The sequence below is a fragment of the Notolepis coatsorum genome, assembly GCF_963971535.1.
Source record: "Notolepis coatsorum genome assembly, chromosome: 11".
NCBI lineage: Eukaryota > Metazoa > Chordata > Actinopteri > Aulopiformes > Paralepididae > Notolepis > Notolepis coatsorum.
The window spans coordinates 50,842,830-50,865,188 of NC_140175.1; the positions used below are offsets into that span (position 1 = coordinate 50,842,830).

The 22,359-nt window shown below is 46.1% G+C and overlaps 1 protein-coding gene across 1 annotated transcript in view; it reads left to right on the forward strand.

The window, feature by feature from the left end:
• Positions 1–22,359, forward strand: part of osbp2a (oxysterol binding protein 2a) — a gene marked incomplete at its 5' end in the record, with an annotated part of 99,446 nt that overhangs the window by 791 nt on the left and 76,296 nt on the right. The window contains one exon of the mRNA XM_084324923.1: positions 14,076–14,281. Within this exon, the coding sequence (XP_084181049.1) occupies positions 14,076–14,281 (206 nt within the window). The remainder of the gene's footprint in view (positions 1–14,075; positions 14,282–22,359) is intronic.

Here is a 22,359-nt window from a genome sequence, read left to right on the forward strand (position 1 = left end):
ATATGCTCTCGTATTATTGTAATATAGGCTGCCTAATACCGACATCAAAATAGATTGTATGCCTCTACAAATCATATGCAGGTAGAACATTGACGGAAAATCAAACATAGCCACAACACTGGTTAATAAACGACCCTCCCACTCAGGGCATTTTGGGGTAGAACACATCATAGCCTACTACAAAAACCTAGGGGTCCGCAAAGACGACTTCAAACTGGAAATGGTATCAACAGATGAGGTACTCAAAAAACTGAGCGCCCTCCAACCTAACAAGGCCACTGGCCATGACAATATCCCCTCCAAATTCCTCAGAGACTCAGCAGCCGCCATCACCCCAGTCATCACACACATAATAAACCACTCCATAAAACAGGGACACGTCCCCAAGGACTTCAAAATTGCGGGAGTGACCCCCCCCCTGCACAAAAAAGGCAGCAAATTAGACCCAGGCAACTACCGCCCTATTTCTATTCTTACCTCCATCTCGAACGTCATGGAAAAAATAGTCTATGAACAGGTCGAAATGTACCTTGCGGGAAAAAAATCAAATCTACGAATTCCAATCTGGCTTCAGAACATCCTACTCCACTGACACATGCCTTCTCTATTTGAACAACCACATAAAACAAGAGGTGGACGCGGGCAAATACTGCGGCATGGTCATGCTGGACCTACAAAAGGCCGTTGACACTGTCAATCACCCCATTCTGATTGACAAGCTAAAAGCAATTGGTTTTGATAGTTAATCAGTGAGCTGGATGCAATCCTACCTGGAGGGGAGAGAACAGATGGTAGAGGTAAACGGTACTCTATGTTATACATTTCAATGATAAACATGAAAGAAAGGTCTTCGGTGATGCCCTGTGATTTGTTATCTAGAGATAGATGCTGTATAAGCAAGACGTTATATTTGTTGGATGTATCTGTGCTATCTACAAGTTTTTTTTTAATTAACTTTTCATAGATCTAAAATGTACCTGTATTTCTGTCTACACTTAGGAACATTTAACTGCCACCAATTCAATTTTTCGAAGCACAGATGCAGTAATCTTTCATGTTTTTTTTTATTTTTTTTATCAATTTATTTGATTAAATTGATTAATCACGATGCCCCTAATGCTAGTCAGTGGTTCAATGGTAGATGAAGCGATGGGCACAGTGTGACCCACTCACTCTTATGACGTCACACTCATTTGCCTTACCGTCCTGCTGAACCCTGCTATCCTGTAGTCAGAGGTAATTAATTAGGCAACAGTGTATCATGTGTAGTAGAAAATATACTATTAGTATACCATAAAATCATAATTACTATTAATCTACAATTCTGTGATATTGAAGTCATGTAAGACACTAGGCCTCCCCTCGAGCTCTGTAAACACTGACGTTGACAGATCTCTGTGGGAAGGGTTGTGTTTGTCTTCACCAAACAATATTCAAAGCAGTTGTGTACAAATAAGGTCAAGATAACATAACCTAGAATGTTGAAGCCAGGTCACCATGTCTTGGGTCAGGATTAATCGAAGCCTGTGATCTTTGTCCGATGATGTAAGATCGCATGATTTGAGGGAGGACACACCTGTTTAAACTTGTCATTTTGGTAATTTGATCAGTTGATCTTGAATGTCTATAAGTATCAATGATATTGTGAAATGTCTTACTTCCTTCTGGGGAACCGGCCGGGATCCCATTCTATCTTTCTATTCTTTTGTAAACTACAGTACCTATAATTGAATAAAGTACTAATCTGATCTGATTAAGTCCAGCCTCGTCTATTCTCCATTAGACTAAGCTCCATTCTCCTTCACAGGTGTCAGGGAATTCAAGAGCCTCACCCCCATTAATTCACAGCAAAGCTAGACTCTATAGATTTCAGCTAGATGATGAATATAAGGACAATGAGGTAGAATGATTTGAATGATAATGGTATTATGATAATAATGGTGATGATTATTATGATACTGATGGTGATGATGATGGTGGTGGTGTTGATGATGGTGATGTTGATGATGATGATGCTGCTGATTATTATGATACGGATGATGATGATGGTGGTGGTGTTGATAATTATGACGATGAAGGTGCGTTTAAGAATCAAGTGTTGATCTCATATAAAAAAGACAGCCTACGTCAGTGCTTCTGCAGAGTCAGCAACTCTCCTTCTCTCCATCCCTCCTCTGCAGCGCCATGTGTTTATATAACAGTACTTTGCTGTACCAGCCCTGAGTTTCTGCCCCAGTGCATGCACTCTCTCTCTCTCTCTCTCTCTCTCTCTCTCTCACTCACTCACTCACTCACTCACTCACTCACACACACACACACACACACACACACACACACACACACACACACACACACACACACACATTGACTCAAGGCACTCTTGACAGCTAGGAGTGATGTCGTTTCTACCAGAGACTTGTGTTGAATGAAATATGTAAGACTTTGCACAAGTGTTGGTGTGAGTTTATCTGCATGTTCTAACAAGATCTTTTTAGAACTGTGTAAGTAAAACACATGGCAGCAAACCCACATATACAATTCTTATAAGATATTTATAGAATATGCCATATATGGCTGAGCATCCAATAATCTAACATAAAATAAAAATAAAAAACACAATGAGATGAGTAATGTAATGATATCTGGAGGAACTATGTTTCTTATAAAAACCTTCTGAAGGTACATCTAGGCTATATGTTTCTTATAATCCTTTTCCGTATGGGTAGCCTACATTACAATTTTAACTAACCAGGCTAGTTGACTAAAAACACATTCTTATTTAACCAGGCTAGTTGACTAACACATTCTTATTTAACCAGGCTAGTTGACTAAGAACACATTCCTTTTTAACTAGGCTAGGTGACTAATATCATAGTCTTATTTAACCAGGCTAGGTGACAAATAAGTTAATAAACACATTCTTATGTAATCCCTATTACAAACCCTATCCCCCCCCCCCTCACAGTAAACTGTGGTGTTCCACAAGGAAGCATACTAGGTCCGCTACTGTTCCTAATTTATGCAAATGACATGTCGTCAGCTTGTGACTGCAACTTGTTCCTGTTTGCGGACGACTCAGCCCTGCTGGTCTCTGACAAGAACAAGTTACAGGTTGAAAAAACCCTCAGCTCAGAACTAGGCAAAATCTGCATATGGCTCGCTGATAACAAACTATCATTACACATGGGCAAAACAGAGTCCATTCTCTTCGGTTCAAATAACAAACTCAGCAAGACCGACGGCTTCTCAGTTACAGTGGGTGACAATATTGTCACAAGGAAAGAAGATATTACCTACCTGGGTTCCATCCTAGAGGCAAATCTTTCCTGTGACAAAATGGCATCCAATGTAATAAAAAAAGTCAACCAACAAACTCGATTCTTGTACCGGATCTCCTCACTGGTAAACAAGAATACCCTGAAGACTCTAGCAGGAGCACTCATTCAAGGGTACTACGACTATGCTTGCACCTCATGGTACCAAAGCACCTCAAAGGCGCTAAAAACAAAATTACAAACATCTCAAAACAAACTGGTCAGACTACTGCTTGACCTTACTCCTAGAACCCACCTCACCCCTGCCCACTTTCACAACCTAGGATGGCTTAGAGTAGACGACAGAGTACAGCAACTTGCAATGGGCCTGGTCTACAAGATACACTACACGACCAAGGTACCCATGTACATGACAAAATACTTCCCAAAGGTCAGTGAATACCACGATCACAACACCAGAGGGAGCTCCACAAATCATGTTAAACCCAGATTCGGCTCAAACAAGGGACTAAACACGTTTAGCAATTATGCCACATCAATGTGGAACGCCCTACCCAAAGCTGTAAAGGAATGTGAATCACTACCCACTTTCAAAAACACTCTCAAAAAACACCTAAGGGAGACTGCAACTCGAAACTGGCCCCTGTAAATGTCCGAACACAACCCCCTCCAATGTACAGTAAATTACCAAGTATGGTCTTGTCAATAATCCAATGTACAGTTGTAACTGAGGGGTACAATTCCCTGACTGTATTGATAAGTATGGTATCATTAAACCACTACCGCTTTATGTACTTTAATTACTGGCCATACAGTACATGATATATAAATATGATGAACACTTCCCACAATAAATCGGTTCCACACAAAGTTATAATTAAGTATTTATTGCAGCAAAAGGTACATAATATACTTCTCTATTATACTTTGAATGCACTTGTAAGGCAAAGGAATGTGCGTAGGCAAATCAATAATGAATGTTCATTCTCTGGTTACGCAGGAGGTAATTATACGACCTGAATCTTAGGGAATTATATCTATGGTGCACTGGTGATATATAGCGGGAGATACTGAAGGGTCCCCCCGGTTGTAAGCCAGCAGGGGTAGAGGATCTGTCGGTAGTAGAGAGTCTGGTCAACGATGACTAAGGAGACTCCAAGTACAGGAGACGGTGCAATAGTCTCTTGATCCACAGACGAATACAGCTGTTCTCCGTAGACTGTAGCTCCACAGTGAAGAAAGCTAGCCTGCCTCAGGCTCTCTGAGGCGCAGACTCGACGTGGCTCCTCACAGGGTAAATCCCACACACGTGTAGGCGTCGGCGATTCTCCGCTCCATAAATCACAGGACCAAAACAAATATAATCCAGCCGTAAATGGCTATGCAGTCGTCGGGTAGATTAATCCAGTGTACATGTCCACACGGTCCTCGTCTAGGTCTCCTCGGGTGAAAGCGCCATGAAAGCAGCCCAGCCTGGATAAGCACTCTAGCTGGTACGAGGAAGCGTTGGTGATGCTGGTCACTGTAGAACTTTAGCCGCACGATACACTATACACAAATAGACTATTACTGACTTAATAGAAATATGTCGCACTCGACGGTATAGCGCCAAACTCTGACACTTCAGTTATTAATTCGCACGCGGTCTCAATGCTCTATTTGGGGCCAAACAGGCCATACTTCACCGCACGGAGTATCGTGGGTGAGGCTTCAACTTTAGTTCCTAAGTGCTTCTGTATTCACCTGCGCCATATTTATATGCATGGCGAACAATCTAGTGCCAACCTCATTTCTGTCTCGTATTCTTGGGCAAGGCCGGGCATGTACAGACATGTCTTGACGGTGGCTTTGAACCTGACTCTGGAGGCATGGCCCTGGCGCCTGTGGACCGCTGTCCAATAGGAGAATGAAATATTATGGTCTGTACTAGGCTAAAGGGATATTCCGTGTATATGTACAAGGAATATACAAGGGATATCAAAACGATATACAAATACTATGCAATATATATCAATCAATAAATATATATATTCGGTTTAATCTGATCCTTTGTAACAGCCGCCTCCTAATTAGTCCCACCTAATTAGCTAAGCAGAGACAGATTAACCGCACTGTCCACTACTCAATGTCTGTTGTGAGGGGTCGGGCAGTTCACAAAGTCATGGGGTCATGGTCGTCATCGATAGTATCGGGGAGCCTTGGCAGTTCTATTAGCCTCGCCACGGGTCGGGTGTAGATCCGTCCTTGGACGAGCACTTCGGCTGCTCGGACCTTTCCGTCGGCACCGGTGATCACTTTGCTTACGCGGCCAGCCGGCCACATAGCTCGGGGTAGTGACTGGTCGATAATCATGACGACTGTTCCTTCTGTCAAATTGTCTCTCTCTTTCACCCATTTCTGGCGGGTCTGTAGAGACGGTAGATAGTGGAGTAGGAAGCTGTTCCAAAACTTGTCAGCCAATACTTGACTGTACCTCCACATTCTTCGGCCGTTCGCTTCTTCAGGCCTGTACATTGTCTGTGGTAGCGCGGGGTCCAGCCGCCCCATCAAGAGTGTGTTGGGGGTGACTGGGTCGACATCTGCTACATCACTTGAGACGTAACCGAGGGGCTTTGAGTTCAATACTCCCTCGATCTCCGTGAGGACTGTCATTAAGACTTCTTCCGCCACGGTCTGGTCCCCAAGCACGGCGTACAGGGCTGTCTTTATTGAACGTACTTCTCGTTCCCAAGTTCCACCGAAGTGAGGTGCGTTCGGGGGATTAAACTGGAAGTCAATCTGGGATGGAGCGAGGTGGGTCTTAAGTTCTGGGCCCATAGCTTGGAAGCTCTCTCTCAGCTCTCTTTCTCCGCCTTTGAAGTTTGTCCCGTGATCAGACAATAATATAGACGGTTTGCCTTTCCGCGATGTGAATCTTCGGAAGGCCATAAGGAATGAGTCTGTGCTCATGGTTGGAAGGAGTTCTATATGCATCGCTCGGGTGGTCATGCATTTGAATACAATACCCCACCGCTTCTCGGTTCCTCTTCCTTTCTTTATATACAGCGGGCCAAAACAGTCCATACCGGTGGAGTGAAAAGGCTTGTCGCCGAGTCGGAGGCGACAGGGAGGTAGGTCAGCCATCCGGGGTATACTGGGCTGCGCTCGCCATTTACGACATTTAGGTTCGCTGGAAGCGCCGCACTGCTTCTCTCCCTTGCAGTATCCAATAACGACGTCTGATCTCCGCGAAGACTCTCTCTGCCCCGGCGTGATGCACATCCTCGTCGTATTTCTTTATGATCAGCTCTGTGACCTTGTGTCGGCTGTTTAAGACTATCGGGTACTTGACGTCATCCGGTAAGTCTGGAGCTCTCCGCAGACGACCACCCACTCTGATGAGACCATGGGCGTCGCTCTCGGGGGCTAGGTGGAGCAATCTGCTGTCTGATGGGACGGGCTTTGCTCCCTGTAGACAGTCTAGCTCATCGGGAAACGAGTCTCTCTGGGCTCGTTGTAGTAGAAGAAGTTCTGCTTCTTCGTAGTCAGCTGCAGTAATGTCAGTAGTGAGCTGAACCTCTGGGTGGTGCCACAGGAATGTCTTTAGCTGCGCACTCTCTAGGGTGAGGCAATCGTCTATGTCGGGGTCTGTGGAGACGAGTGTGTTCAATCCACAGAACATAGATTTCTTGTTTTCGGCCTCCTCTTTACTCGCTTCCCGTGGGGTGGGTGTAGGCCACTCTTCTTCCGGGAGCTTGAGGAACTCTGGCCCGTCACTGTATAGGTTGTGACGGGTGAGGTCATCCAGGGACATTCCCCGGGTGATGACGTCAGCTGGGTTGTGTTTTGTGTCCACATACCTCCAGCTTGCTACTTCTGTTAAATCTTGAATCTCTGTGACTCTGACTCCCACGAAGACATTGTATCTGCACGAATCAGACCGGATCCATGTGAGTACTGTCGTGGAGTCTGACCACAAGATTGTTCTTTGCACCGGAATGGTGAGTTCACGTTGGATTAACGTGGCGAGTTGCGCTCCTGCTAGGGCTGCGCAGAGCTCTAGACGCGGGATAGATTGTTGCTTTCGTGGGGCTATTCTTGAGCGAGCCAGGATGAAAGCAGTATGTATTTCTCCTCCCTCCTCTCGGGCACGCAAGTAGGCCACCGAACCATAGGCTACTTCGGAGGCGTCGCTGAAGACGTGCAGGTCCATCTGGCACGTCTCCGGCCTCACTGTGGGTGGGAAGTAGCTGCGGCGTATGTTGACACCTGGGAGTGAGCTGAGTTCCGTCTCCCACTCTCTCCATGTGGATGCAAGGTGTTCGGGTATGGGGTCGTCCCAGCCCTGGTCCTTGTCCCATAACGCTCTTACAATCATCTTTGCCCTGGTGGTGTAAGGTAGAATACATCCCAACGGGTCATATTGTCTGGCGAGTGTTCTGTATACACTCCGTCTGGTGGTCGGTAGTGCAGTCGACCTTCCCTGCTCCTTGGTCAGGGGTGTGTGTTTATAATGGAGCGAGTCTGTTTTGAAGCGCCAGACTAGTCCTAATGTCATTTCTTGGGCTTCTCCTGGGATGGTCGCCATCCAGGTCTCGCTGCTCGCTGCCTTATCCTCGGGGGAGAGGCTGCGCAATACTTGCGGGTCGCTGCTGGCCCACTGCCTGAGATCAAAGCCGCCTTTGATCAGGGAGGCGCGGAGCTTGAGTAGAAGGGCCTCGGCTTCTTCTGGCGTCGAGACGCTTTGCAGACAGTTGTCCACGTAGAAACTATTTCCTACACTTTGTCGGACCTCTTCATCAGCTGCTGGGTCCTCTGCGACGTGTTTTTGCAGTGCAAACGTAGCACAGCATGGGCTGCATGTGGTTCCGAAAGGGAGGACTTCCCATTGATAGATGGCTGGTTGCTCATCCCCGATCCTCTCTCTCCATAGGAACCGCAGCAGGGGCTTGTCCTCCTCCACTAGTCTCACCTGCAGGAACATCCCTTTGATGTCGCCGCTGATGGCCACCTTGTCTTGGCGGAAACGTAGTAACACGCCTAGTAGAGAGGGGCCGAGTGTTGGGCCGGGCAAGAGCACTTTATTCAGATTTTGTGATCCAATCTGGTAGCTGCAGTTGAACACAATACGATCCTTGCCGTTGTGGTGGACTTTGTGGTGCGGCACGTACCATGATTCGGTCGTCTGATCGGCCTCTTTAATGTCAATTTTCTTTATGTGTCCCGCTGTGATTAGCTTGTTAATCTCAGCGCGGTACACAGTCTCTTGAGCGGGGTCTCTGGCTAGGCGCCGCTCTGTGTTCAATAGATACCGCTCCGTCGCTTCTTTTGGGGCGTGGAAGGTAGGCATACCCTCTCGCCTCAGGAGTGGAGTTGCGTATCTCATCACTCCGTTGACTTTGACTCTCTTTGTCCCCTGCTCGAGGAGGGCTATAGCGTAAATGTCTTCCTTGGAACGAATGTCTTTCTTTTCGTTCTTAAAGGGCATTGTCTCTACTAGTGTCCATAGCCTCTCGACATGCTGTAGGAGGGTGGTGTCTTCTTCTGTCACTCTGGAGTGGAGGCAGTTAGTGGCTGCTGTTCGGTTAAGAGACTTAGCGAGGGGGCCTTGTAGTGTCCATCCTAGGCGGGTCTCGACTGCTGCAGGACAGCCTCTGGGCCCTGTGTGGACCCGGTCAATCGGGACGATGAGGTCTGCATGGTCGGAGCCTATCAGCAGGGTCGGGGTGGCACCGTCTATGAGCGGTATAGGTAGTTGACGCAGGTGCACATATTTATCCATCAGCTTGGCGATGGGGTAGGTGTACTGCGACAGGCCTATTTCTTGGCTGGTGAAAGTGTTAGTAATCCTATACCGTCTCTCTGGCTGCCCGCTTGCTGCGATAGTGAAGGAGACATTCTCGCCCTTTATCGTCTTTAGATCTCTTCTTATTGTCCGAATCGTCATCTGGTTTTCGCTCCCCCGCAGCCCCAGCTGGGCCGCAGCGGACGCGAGGAGAAGGGTCTTCTCTGACCCGTCGTCAAGGACGGCGTAAGTGTCCATGACCTTGTCTTGGTAACTCAGTGTTACGCGGACCACCTTTAAGAGCACCCGGGCGCCCCCGCTGCTGGCGGGGTCAATGTACATAACACTTGCCTTTGTGCTGCTTGAGGGTGCAGGCTTTCTTCTGTTACTGTCGTGTAGGACATCTAGGTGGGCTCCGTCACACCGACTACACCTCTTCTTTAAGCGGCAATCGGCTGCCATGTGACTGCGCGCACATCGGTAACAGCGTCGGTTGGACTTTATCCATTGACTCACCTCGTCGGCGGTCATCTTCTTGAACGTGTCACATTGTGACAACCAGTGTTCCTTTTCGCAGTACGGGCACACCATCTTCCACTTCTCTTTCATCGAGGGGGTACTGTGGTTCTTGCTGCTCGGTACTGATTCTGATTGGTGCATGACGGTCACCAATCTTCGGCCATCGTTTGCTCTCCTAGGTCCCTCTCTGGAGCTTGGGGTGCTCCGCATGAACGTATCCAACCGTAGGCTGTTGACTTCTCTCGCCAGGAAGTCGGCTAGGTCTAGGAGGGATGGCTCGGGACCGTTAGGATCACGGTGGTCTCTTTGCCGCCTGAAGCGCTCTTGTCGGGCGGGCGGAAGCTTCTCTAAAATCCTCTCGACATTAGAGTTCGCGTACAGTTCGTGCATACCCTTTTCTCTTTGCGCCCCCAGCATCCCTACCAGGGATTGTACCTTGATAGACAGGTCATCTAGTGAGCGATTGTCTGTGGCTGGGGGTAGGCGGTCAATATGCCTTATCTCTTGTATTACGTAGTCCCATATGCGTCCATATCTTTGGTCGAGTGCTGCTAGAGCCGCGGTGTATGGGGTAGTAGAGGTGGCATAGGCCAGCGCTATATTGTGCGCTCGGGGCACCTTGAGGTGCTTCAATAGGATAGCATATTTGTACGGTTCATCAGCTACATCAGACATCATTGTCTCTAAGCACATTCGTAGCTCCGTGTACTGTGCTCTGTTCTCGTGGGTGAAGTCCGGAAACGTCGGTGTGCCAATGTATGATGCCATGGATGGCTGGCACATCGGTGAGCGTTGGAAGAGAGGCCTCCTAGGCGAGTCTCCTCTTACGCCTCTTGGTGGGCTGGTACCTGCTGGGTACCATGGCCCGCGTATCCAGATGCTGTTCCTCGGGGCTGGTCGTGCGTCAAGCTCACCCGTGAATTGAGTCGGGGGTCTGTAGCGCAGAGCCGCGGGGGTAGAGCCTGGGCTGTACTGGACCTCCTGGTCCTGTGGAGTACTGTGCTGCTGTCGGGCTTGACTCTCCTCCTCTCCCTCTTCTTCTTCCTCTGGCAGGTCCTCTAGATCCTGTAGTCGTCTATTTAGCCTCTCCGTGGTGTAGACCGTTTCTTCCTTGTAGCTGGGTCTCGCTTGGAGTTCGGAGGGGGGTATAGGCTCTCTCTGGTGGTCGGGCTCAGGGTCGCTTGATCGGGTAGGGGAGGGTGCCCTTGACCCTTGTCTTGACGAGGCCCTGGAACCCCGTGCGGAGGGAGGGGGTGTTGCCCTGGTGATCAGCTGCTCCATTATCTGCGCTTGTAATCGGTCGCGCTCGGCTTCGCGCTTGGTGAGAGCGAGGTCGCGCTCTGCTTCTCTTTGGGCACCGGCAGCGGCGCGCTGGGCTTCGGCGGCGGCGCGCTGGGCTTCGGCCCGGTCCCTTCCCATATTCTCTTCCGTCTGAAGGCGTCTAATCTCTAGACGTATACGATCTTCGTCGCTCCGTTGCTGCGCTTGAAGGCGTTCTCTTTCCATGGAAGAATGTTCGCGCTCACTAAGCGTCTGTGCTTGGAGTCGATCGCGCTCTGTTGAGGCTGCTAGGCTGGCGAGGAATGCCTGTGCCAGCATCTTGTCCGCCTCGCTGGGGGAAGACGCTGGTTGAGGTGATCCGCTCCTGGCAGTACTAGTTGGAGATCTGTTCTCCTGTGGCGAGTCCTGGAGATCCATCTCCGGGATGCTCTCCTCTTCTTGTAGCGGGTAGAGTTCCATCCCTGGAGGGCTGTCTTTATCCTGGAGCTCTCCGGGGACTACTTCTTCGGTCTTGGCAGGGGGTAAAGTCATGTCAGGTCCCTCCTGGTCTCCACCGTGAGCTTGGTCAGTTACGTTAGAACCCACTAGGGCCTCTATTGGCGGGGTAGCCTGGTTGATAGGGTCGGACATAATTTTACTATCTACTTTTTCCGCGTTTACCGTCTGTAGAAAGCTAGGTAGTATATTGGCAACGTAATCCTCTAAGTACTGAGGTGTCTGCCGTCTACGCTGCGGGCGATCTACTTTAGGAGAACCGTTTTGTGGAGTGTTCATCATAGGCCATGTCAATATTAATACCACTATATTAATATTACACTAGTTACCCTCCGGCTCGAAGGACCAATTGTAACTGAGGGGTACAATTCCCTGACTGTATTGATAAGTATGGTATCATTAAACCACTACCGCTTTATGTACTTTAATTACTGGCCATACAGTACATGATATATAAATATGATGAACACTTCCCACAATAAATCGGTTCCACACAAAGTTATAATTAAGTATTTATTGCAGCAAAAGGTACATAATATACTTCTCTATTATACTTTGAATGCACTTGTAAGGCAAAGGAATGTGCGTAGGCAAATCAATAATGAATGTTCATTCTCTGGTTACGCAGGAGGTAATTATACGACCTGAATCTTAGGGAATTATATCTATGGTGCACTGGTGATATATAGCGGGAGATACTGAAGGGTCCCCCCGGTTGTAAGCCAGCAGGGGTAGAGGATCTGTCGGTAGTAGAGAGTCTGGTCAACGATGACTAAGGAGACTCCAAGTACAGGAGACGGTGCAATAGTCTCTTGATCCACAGACGAATACAGCTGTTCTCCGTAGACTGTAGCTCCACAGTGAAGAAAGCTAGCCTGCCTCAGGCTCTCTGAGGCGCAGACTCGACGTGGCTCCTCACAGGGTAAATCCCACACACGTGTAGGCGTCGGCGATTCTCCGCTCCATAAATCACAGGACCAAAACAAATATAATCCAGCCGTAAATGGCTATGCAGTCGTCGGGTAGATTAATCCAGTGTACATGTCCACACGGTCCTCGTCTAGGTCTCCTCGGGTGAAAGCGCCATGAAAGCAGCCCAGCCTGGATAAGCACTCTAGCTGGTACGAGGAAGCGTTGGTGATGCTGGTCACTGTAGAACTTTAGCCGCACGATACACTATACACAAATAGACTATTACTGACTTAATAGAAATATGTCGCACTCGACGGTATAGCGCCAAACTCTGACACTTAAGTTATTAATTCGCACGCGGTCTCAATGCTCTATTTGGGGCCAAACAGGCCATACTTCACCGCACGGAGTATCGTGGGTGAGGCTTCAACTTTAGTTCCTAAGTGCTTCTGTATTTACCTGCGCCATATTTATATGCACGGCGAACAATCTAGTGCCAACCTCATTTCTGTCTCGTATTCTTGGGCAAGGCCGGGCATGTACAGACATGTCTTGACGGTGGCTTTGAACCTGACTCTGGAGGCATGGCCCTGGCGCCTGTGGACCGATGTCCAATAGGAGAATGAAATATTATGGTCTGTACTAGGCTAAAGGGATATTCCGTGTATATGTACAAGGAATATACAAGGGATATCAAAACGATATACAAATACTATGCAATATATATCAATCAATAAATATATATATTCGGTTTAATCTGATCCTTTGTAACAACAGTGTTGTTTGTACAGTTGTACAGTGTCCCCCACCCACCCACCCCTCCTACCCAACCCCCCCCCCCACTCCTACCCAACCCCCCCCCCCCCCACCCACCCAACCACCTCCAATGTACAGTCCCCCCCCACCCCCACCTACCCAATCCAATGTACAGTTTCTACGCCTAATGTATATACTCTTTTCTTTCTGGACTCTTTTTGTATCACAAACAGTACTGTAATTGCAAATCTGGTATGTCATAAATGTATAGATGTAGCAGTACTGTCTATCTGTATGTCATGTATGTCATATATGTTACGATGAATTGAAAATGGGGGACCCTGATGTAAACAAGACGAAAGTCTTTCTCTGGTCTGCATCCCCTTAACAATTGTATGTATTGAGCTGTACTGTACTGTACCCATTCTGCAATCTGTTAATAAAGTTTTCATTCATTCATTCATTCATTCATTCATTCATTCATTCATTCATTCATTCATTCATTCATTCATTCATTCATTCATTCATTCCATTCATTCATTCATTCAATCAGGCTAGGTGACAAATAAGTTAATAACAGTCACATTTAACCAAGTGGAGCTATCAACCTAGTGTTTGTGTTGTGTAGGACCCAGGCTGATATATAAACTTACTGTTTGTGTTGTGTAAGGAGGTGGATATATAAACCTACTGTTTGTGTTTTGTAAGGAGGTGGATATATAAACTTACTGTTTGTGTTTTGTAGGACCCAGGCTGATATATAAACTTACTGTTTGTGTTTTGTAGGACCCAGGCTGATATATAAACTTACTGTTTGTGTTTTGTAGGACCTAGGCTGATATATAAACTTACTGTTTGTGTTTTGTAGGACCCAGGCTGATACATAAACTTACTGTTTGTGTTGTGTAGGACTCATGTGGAGATATACACTTACTGTTTGTGTTGTGTAGGACTCAGGTGGAGATATAAACTTACTGTCTGTGTTGTGTAGGACTCAGGTGGAGATATAAACTTACTGTCTGTGTTGTGTAGGACTCAGGTGGAGATATAAACCTAGTGTTTGTGTTTTGTAGGACCCAGGCGGAGATGGCACACACCTGTCGTGGCACCATCCCCGTGGCAACGGTCCACCTGGAGGTGGGAGATACCTGTCACCTGGTCCTGACCAGCGGGGGGCGCACCTACCACCTGAAGGCCACCTCTGAGGGGGAGTGTCAGCGCTGGATCTCCGCCCTGCAGCAGGCCAGAGCCAACACCACCCATCTCATGCACCACTCAGGTCAGACACTGCAGTCAAACATGGTGTATATACAAAGATAGTGAACTCTGCCCCTACTGGCTGAGAGACATGTATCTACAACTTCTACAAAAGTTCCACAGTACAACAGATACACATGGTAGACTTTAGACTCAGGAAAGTGGGATTGTAATATCAAGTCCTATACAGCTCAAAGTATGTGACACATTTAGTACTATGTAGGTACATCACACAATAAACAGTATACATGTCACTCTCCATACATTTAGTATTATGTACATCAAACAATATACATTAAACTATACAGTACATATCACTCTCCATACATTTAGTATTATGTACATCAAACAATATACAGTAAACTACACATGAGTACATCAAACAATAGACAGTAAACTACACATGAGTACATCAAACAATAGACAGTAAACTACACATATCGCTCTCCATACATTTAGCACTACTGAAAGATATCGACCAGAATCAGCCAGTATCACCTCGTCATCTGTGTTCGTGTAGTTTCTGCGTTGTGTTTATCTCTCTCTCCGAAGTCGACCTTCTCATACTGGCTGTACAACTGTGTCATCCCCCTTAATGCAATCTGTAATCATAAGAATTCGACACTGGCAAACGTGGTACCTTTCTTGGAAAAACGTTGTTTATTTCATAAACAAAGCCTCTGTACCAGATGGAAAACAGTTCTGTATTGTCCTTGAAAAGCCTTAGAAGGAACTAAATTCATTATTCTAACGATCTCTCTCCTGTCACCCCGCTCGGTGGTCGTGCGGCCTAGCTGTCCAAAGGCCTTTCCTGTCAGCCGAAGCTAGTGATGTCGTGGCACTCCATCCCCCCCCCCCCCCCCCCCCCCCCCGCGAGGGGAGGGCGGGATCGTTTCAAAGTCTCTGTCAACGCGCCTGCTCGCGTCTGCTTCGTGTCTTAATCTAACTTATCCCGGAAGAAACTCACATCATAACGTCTTCCCCCTAGCGACGGGGGCCCGCCCCCTTTTCTCGTTACTACGTGACACGCAGTCTTTGACAACGGCTCTTTGACCCAAATCACTATAGCAATGGCAATGTTGATATTACCGCCCCTCTTACCCCATAACAAACGCTGTGGCTTGATAATGCACTTTCTCCAGATCGAGTAACCTTGATGCTGTGGCTGTTGATGTTAACAGCACAGCCCGAATCCCCATCTGCTGCTATTAGTCTGCTGCTAACACACACACACCACTCAATACTGTCCTCTTAAAACTAATATCTAAATAGGTTATAAACCAAATGCAAATCATCGATTTCCTTCAACTAGTATGTACATCAGTATCAGCCCATGGTTGCTGAATGTGATATATGACAATAAAGTACTCAAACTCTACTGTCTTTAACTATGAATGTACACAACTATGAATGTAACTTACCATCTTTAGATAATAATGTTTGAAAACCTAGTTCTATGGTGCTATGTCTGAGGCACTCAATTACAGATAGCATCATACTGACAGAACACATATTGTAGGACGAACAGATGGGTATTAATCAGTAGCATGTAATAGATATGAACATCCTGGGTTACTATTTGTGCTGGTGGCAGGCTGGTCTGGGGACAAGCCAGTTGAGTAGCAGAATGTGTTGCAGGCTGCAACTTACGTAAACAGCATCTTTATTTTTGGTTGGTCTCTCTGATTGGGCTGTGGTCTGTCTGATTTTGTGGTGAGTCTGTATGATATTGTGGTGGTCTGTCTGATATTGTGGTGGTCTGTCTGATATTGTGGTGAGTCTGTATGATATTGTGGTGAGTCTGTATGATATTGCAGTGGTCTGTCTGATATCGTGGTGAGTCTGTCTGATGGTTAGTGAGTCTGTCTGATATTGTGGTGGGTCTGTCTGATATTGTGGTGGTCTGTCTGATATTGTGGTGGTCTGCCTGATATTGTGGTGGTCTGTCTGATATTGTGGTGATCTGTCTGATATTGTGGTGAGTGTCAGATATTGTGACAGGTCTTTTTGAATTGGGATCAACAAAATGCTATGACTCAGCTAATATAATCTTTTGTTGAGGACAGACATTCATTTAATCTAACTACAAAGGAAAGAAACTTCACTGTAACGTTTGAACTGTTATTATTATTCCCTATTTGTTTGTGTGTTATTCTGGTCATATCAATAGAAGCGTGTCAGTTTATCGTTTCCTGTTTCCTCCAAGGCTACGGACAGATCACACTGCCAGGATGTACTGTACTAACCTTCTCATCCCAAGGTGACTGGTGTTATGTACCCAACATGCCACAGGAGGGCAGTGGTGCTCAGTTTATTTTGATACAGAATGGGGCAATTAGGACGTATTCCTATAGTTGAAACTCTAATTTCAGAGTTATAGCCTGTATCTCTAAACTGTGATTTTGAATTCAATATTTGACTAAATCGTAAATGATTTAGGCCTGTTCATTTATCAGTAGAAATGTTTAAATTAGACTATTTCTCCCCAGTGACTCAATGGGTGCACCTTCTCACCAGAATAATAATAAAAAGGAACAGAACCACTAACCCTGGCAGTGTTAGTGCCCCTACCGATTGAGCTACACGGGGAATATAACCACTAACCATGGCAGTGTTGAGCAAGGCACTGGTCCTGCTGATCCAGTGATACCAGGGAAATAAATCCCATTTCATGGGGGAAAATGCACCATATATCCTCTCTCTCTCTCTCTCTCTCTCTCTCTCTCTCTCTCTCTCTCTCTCTCTCTCTCTCTCTCTCTCTCTCTCTCTCTCTCTCTCTCTCTCTCTCTCTCTCTCTCTCTCTCTCTCTCTCTCTCTCTCTCTCTCTCTCTCTCTCTCTCTCTCTTTGTCTCTCTCCATCTCACTCTCTCTCACAACACACAACAAATAGTCTTATTATCTCCTTTGTTCGCAGGTGAACTTTAAGTCTCCCTCCCTCTCTCTCTTTCTCCCTCTCTCTTCTGTCCCTATCTCTCCCTTCTCCCTCTCTCTTCTCCCCCTCTTGCTCTCTCTCTGTCTTCTGATGATGCTGTTTGGAGTGTGGTGGTAAGAGGGTAATAAACCCCATTTCAAGTAAAAAATAAATAAAAATAAAGAAATGTCACCATATATGCCCCCTCCCTATAATCTAAAAATATCAACAATCACATACAAAATAAAAGCCCTCTAACTCACTCTCTCTCTCTCCCTCTCATCCCTTCTCCATCTCTCTCTCCCCCTCTCCTTCTCTATCTCTAACAAATAGTCTTATATCACTCCTTTGTTCTCAGGCATGTTCTTCGGTCTCCCTCCATCTCTCTTTCTTCTCCCTTTCATTTCCCCCTCACTCCTCTCTGCCCCCACCTCTTTTTCTGTTTCTCTCTCGTTCTCTAGTATGACGCCAACTGAATGAACTGACCTTGCTTCAAACTCCTCCCACCCTGCTAGCAGGAGAGAGTGTGTCAGAGAAAAGAGGTGTGGGGCATGAGTGAGTGAGTGAGTGTGAGAGAGACACACACACACACACACACACACACACACACACACACACACACACACAGACAGAGAGGAGGTAGAGAGATACAGAGAGGAGGAGGTAGAGAGAGAGGGACAGAGAGGAGGAAGTAGAGAGAGATAGAAAGAGAGGGAGAGAGACCAAGAGGAGGAGGTAGAGAGAGGGAGGGAGGAGGGGGTGTAGCCTCAGATTCTCATTGAGAGAGTTGTTAGTGTGCGTTGGCTGGTACGAACAGCAGAGGCAGAGAGAGAGAGGGAGGGAGTTGGTTTGTGCTGGTTGGTAGGAACAACAGAGAGATAAAGAGAGAGAGAAACAGCTCAGCTCATCTGTAAGTACATGCTCCTTACCTGCCATACAGTGTAACCTTTAGAAGAGATACTGTGTGTGTGTGTGTGTGTGTGTGTGTGTGTGTGTGTGTGTGTGTGTGTGTGTGTGTGTGTGTGTGTGTGTGTGTGTGTGTGTGTGTGTGTGTGTGTGTGTGTGTGTGTGTGTGTGTGTGTGTGTGTGTGTGTGTGTGTGTGTGTGTGTGTGTGTGTGTGTGTGTGTGTGTGTGTGTGTGTGTGTGAAAGAGAGCGTGAGAGAGAGCATGGATGCATGCACTGGGGCAGAAACTCAGGGCTGGTACAGAAAAGTACTGTTATATATACTGTTGTGTGTGTGTGTGTGTGTGGTGCGCGCGCGCGCATGCATGCAATTGTTTTGTAAGGCTAATGTTGATTTCAGTTCCACATCTGACCAAGTTTTAATCCCAGTGTTAGAGAGACTCCTAGAGAGGCCCAGTAAAACATTAAGATAATAATGTTGTTCAACTGTTCTTACTGTGGTAGTCCACCATCACTGAATTAATATATAGACATGACAATAGATAGAGACTGATTGACTGGCTGGCTGGTTGGTTGACTGTAGAATTGTTTTCTCTCAGGTAGCTATCTAGGTAGACTGGTAGTTTACTGACTGTAGAGACTTGTTTCCTCTCAGGTAGCTATCTAGGTAGACTGGTAGTTTACTGACTGTAGACTTGTTTCCTCTCAGTCTCAGGTAGCTAGCTAGGTAGACTGGTAGTTTACTGACTGTAGACTTGTTTCCTCTCAGGTTGCTAGCTAGGTAGACTGGTATCTTACTGTAGAAGTGTTTCCTCTCAGGTTGCTAGCTAGGTAGACTGGTAGCTTACTGTCTGTAGAAGTGTTTCCTCTCAGGTAGCTAGCTAGGTAGACTGGTAGTTTACTGACTGTAGAAGTGTTTCCTCTCAGGTAGCTAGCTAGGTAGACTGGTATCTTACTGTAGAAGTGTTTCCTCTCAGGTAGCTAGCTAGGTAGACTGGTATCTTACTGTAGAAGTGTTTCCTCTCAGGTAGCTAGCTAGGTAGACTGGTATCTTACTGTAGAAGTGTTTCCTCTCTCAGGGCGGTCAGGTGGCATAGCGGAGATTGCGTTCGTCACCAAACGCCGGAGACGCTGGATTCGCCTGTTCGAATCCAGCTCACAGCTCCGGCGTTGTCACCAGCTTGGCTGGCCGTTCACACTAATACAATTGGCAGTATTAGAGGGTGGGAAAGCTGGCGGGGTGGGTCCGGGTCGTTGTAAACAGGGGTGATAGGAGTCCTGCAGCTCAGAGCCCATCCTTCCCCTTCCCCTCAGGGAATATCAGATATCTAGGAATCAACATTTCACCCAGACTGTCAATTTCAACTCAATTTCATCCCACTGTTAAAAACAATAGAAGACGACACACAAAGATGGCTAAACTTACCACTCTCACTAATAGGTAGAATATCAACTGTCAAAATGTCAATTCTCCCAAAAATAAATTATCTATTCACTATGATCCCAACCCAGCCTACCACCAATTGGTTCAACTCCCTGGACTCCACCATTACTAAGTTTTACTGGAAGAATAAAAAAGCAAGAATTAAGTTAACCACCCTTCAAAAAAACAAAAACCAAGGAGGACTTGAAGCACCTAACTTTCTCAACTATTATCTGGCCAACCAATTAATATACATCTACAAATGGATTCACCCTACCCAACAATACAACCCCTGGGAAGACATTGAGAAGGACGTGTGCATGGAAATCTTACCACAAGATCTGCCATTCTTTAGCACAAGCATAAAACATCACTCTTGTTTTAGGAATACAGTCATTTCCACAACTCTGACAGCCTGGTGGAAAGCCAACAAAATCACTGGTAACACACTAACCCCCTGTAAATACACACCAATCTGGCACAACCCTGACTTTCAACTCGGCAAATCACCCATATACTTCCCAGCTTGGAAACAAAAAGGCATTACTCATCTTCACCACATCTTCACAGAAAACAGCCTAATCACTTATCAAGATTTGACTGAAGGATACGGCATTGGGACAGACCAACACTTCCAATTTCTACAGCTGAAATCAATGTTGAAATAAAAAAATTAACACTACACAGAATGATCTTGAACCACCTCCAATTATATTAGCAATGAATAAAATAACATCACAGAAGAAAATATTTTCAAAAATATACAAAATACTGGCAAGCGCAGACACTACATTCCATCTCCCCTTCACAAAATGGGAACAGGACTTGGCTTTCTCTCCCAATGCCGTATCCTGGGAACAAATTTGCACCAACACATTCACAATGACTAACAACACTAACCTTCAATTAATCCAATATAAGGTGTTACACAGAGTACATATCACACAGCACAGGATGTTTCAAATGGGATTTGCAAGCACAGATGTATGCTCCCATCGCACCCTCAACACCCCAGACAACTATTTCCATGCCACCTGGCTCTGCCCACCTGTTCAAGACTTCTGGAATTCCGTCATCAATACACTATCCCGGGTCATGAGCTGCAGCATTCCTCTCTCCCCCTCCCTCTGCCTACTTGGGGATACTACTGCTATCAATTTATTAGTCCAGAACACCAAACCCCTACTCGTTTCTCTAGCTGTTGCCAAGAAAACTATCCTCTTAAACTGGAAGACAAGAAAAAATGTGAATACTGGGCAATGGTTAGGCCTTCTCTCAATTTACATATCACAGGAAACAATTTCAACCGTGGATCACATCGAAGTCTCACAATTTAATAACATCTGGGAATTGCTTGTGGATAATCTAGGCTCCTAATCATAGGAGATTGACCTGTGAGCCATCCACTCCATAACCCACCCTTCTCTCAATCCCCCTCCTCACCCGCTACTTTACTTACTCCCCTCTCTGCCCCCCCCCCCTTTACCTTGTCATGTGTATTCGTTGTTGTCCTTCATTGTCCTTAGTTGTAATTTGTTTGTCAATGTCTAGTCTGAGTTCCCCCCCTCCGAGAGGGCAATGAAATATTTTTCTTATTTTACTACACCTTTATTTAATTTTGTACTGTAAATAGTTAAAACGTATAATAAATAATAAAGTTGTCCCCCGAAGAGGGGGGTGGATGGAGTGCCCTCAAAAAAGGGCCGGGAAAAAAGCTAAAAAAATAAATAAAAAAAGCTAAAAAAAAGTAAACAGCGACTCCTACAGTTCGGTCGGGGCGCCTGCTCAGCGCGGATAGGATCTAAGGGGGGTAGTGTGATCCTTCCACACGTTACACCCTCTCAGTGAGAGTCCGCGCTGCCAGGTGAAAAGAAGCGGTTGATTGGCTAGACGTGTGTCGGAGGAAGCACGTGATAGCCTCCACTCTCCCAGACAGACTGTGTAAGTGCGCAGCGACCAGGAAGGGGATTGGGAATTGGCATAACGACTAACATTGGGATGGGAGAAAATCGGAGGAAAAAGGAGGGGGGAAAAGATTAAAAAAAAAAAAAAAAAAAAAAGTGTTTCCTCAGGTAGCTAGCTAGGTAGACTGGTAGCTTACTGACTGATTGTTTTCTCTCAGGTAGCTAGCTAGGTAGACTGGTAGCTTACTGTAGAAGTGTTTCCTCTCAGGTAGCTAGCTAGGTAGACTGGTAGCTTACTGTCTGTATAATTGTTTTCTATCAGGTAGACTGTTAGTACTCAGTCTGTGAAGCTGTGCTGAGGCTAGTGCTCTGCAGGACAGAAGTAGCAGATGTTATTAAATCACATTTGGATGCCTTATTCCTCTAAGAGGCAGAAAACAAGATGCAGGTGGCGACCCGCCGTCTAACATCCTTCAGTAATATTTCAATAATACTTGAGTCATGTGTTATCTGGTATCTGGAGTCAATTAACTGCAATTTACATTGTTGTACAGGCTACTATTTTATTTGCATGTCCTTCTAAAAATAAATAAATAATTTATTGAAAATGGCCAGTCCTTCCAGGAAAGTGCAATCTTGTGATCACAATAATTAATGCAAATTCAACCAATCTCTGCGATATTTCACATTAAAGGTGCTACTTAGATTTTGACATCAATAATTGTAAATCTAATGTGCATATCATGGCAGGATTACTGCTGATTACAATTACTGTGACAGAGACAAGTCTATCAATATCCTCTATTTTGTGATACACAGGAGGTCGTAATGTTAACGTTGCAAATCTGGAAATTCTCAAGGAAGCCAGGGAAGTCTGCCAGGGATGATTCGGCCCTAATCTGGTGGATGTATTTTTGAATCCTCCATGTACATGCAAAGTATGCAGACCAGAATATG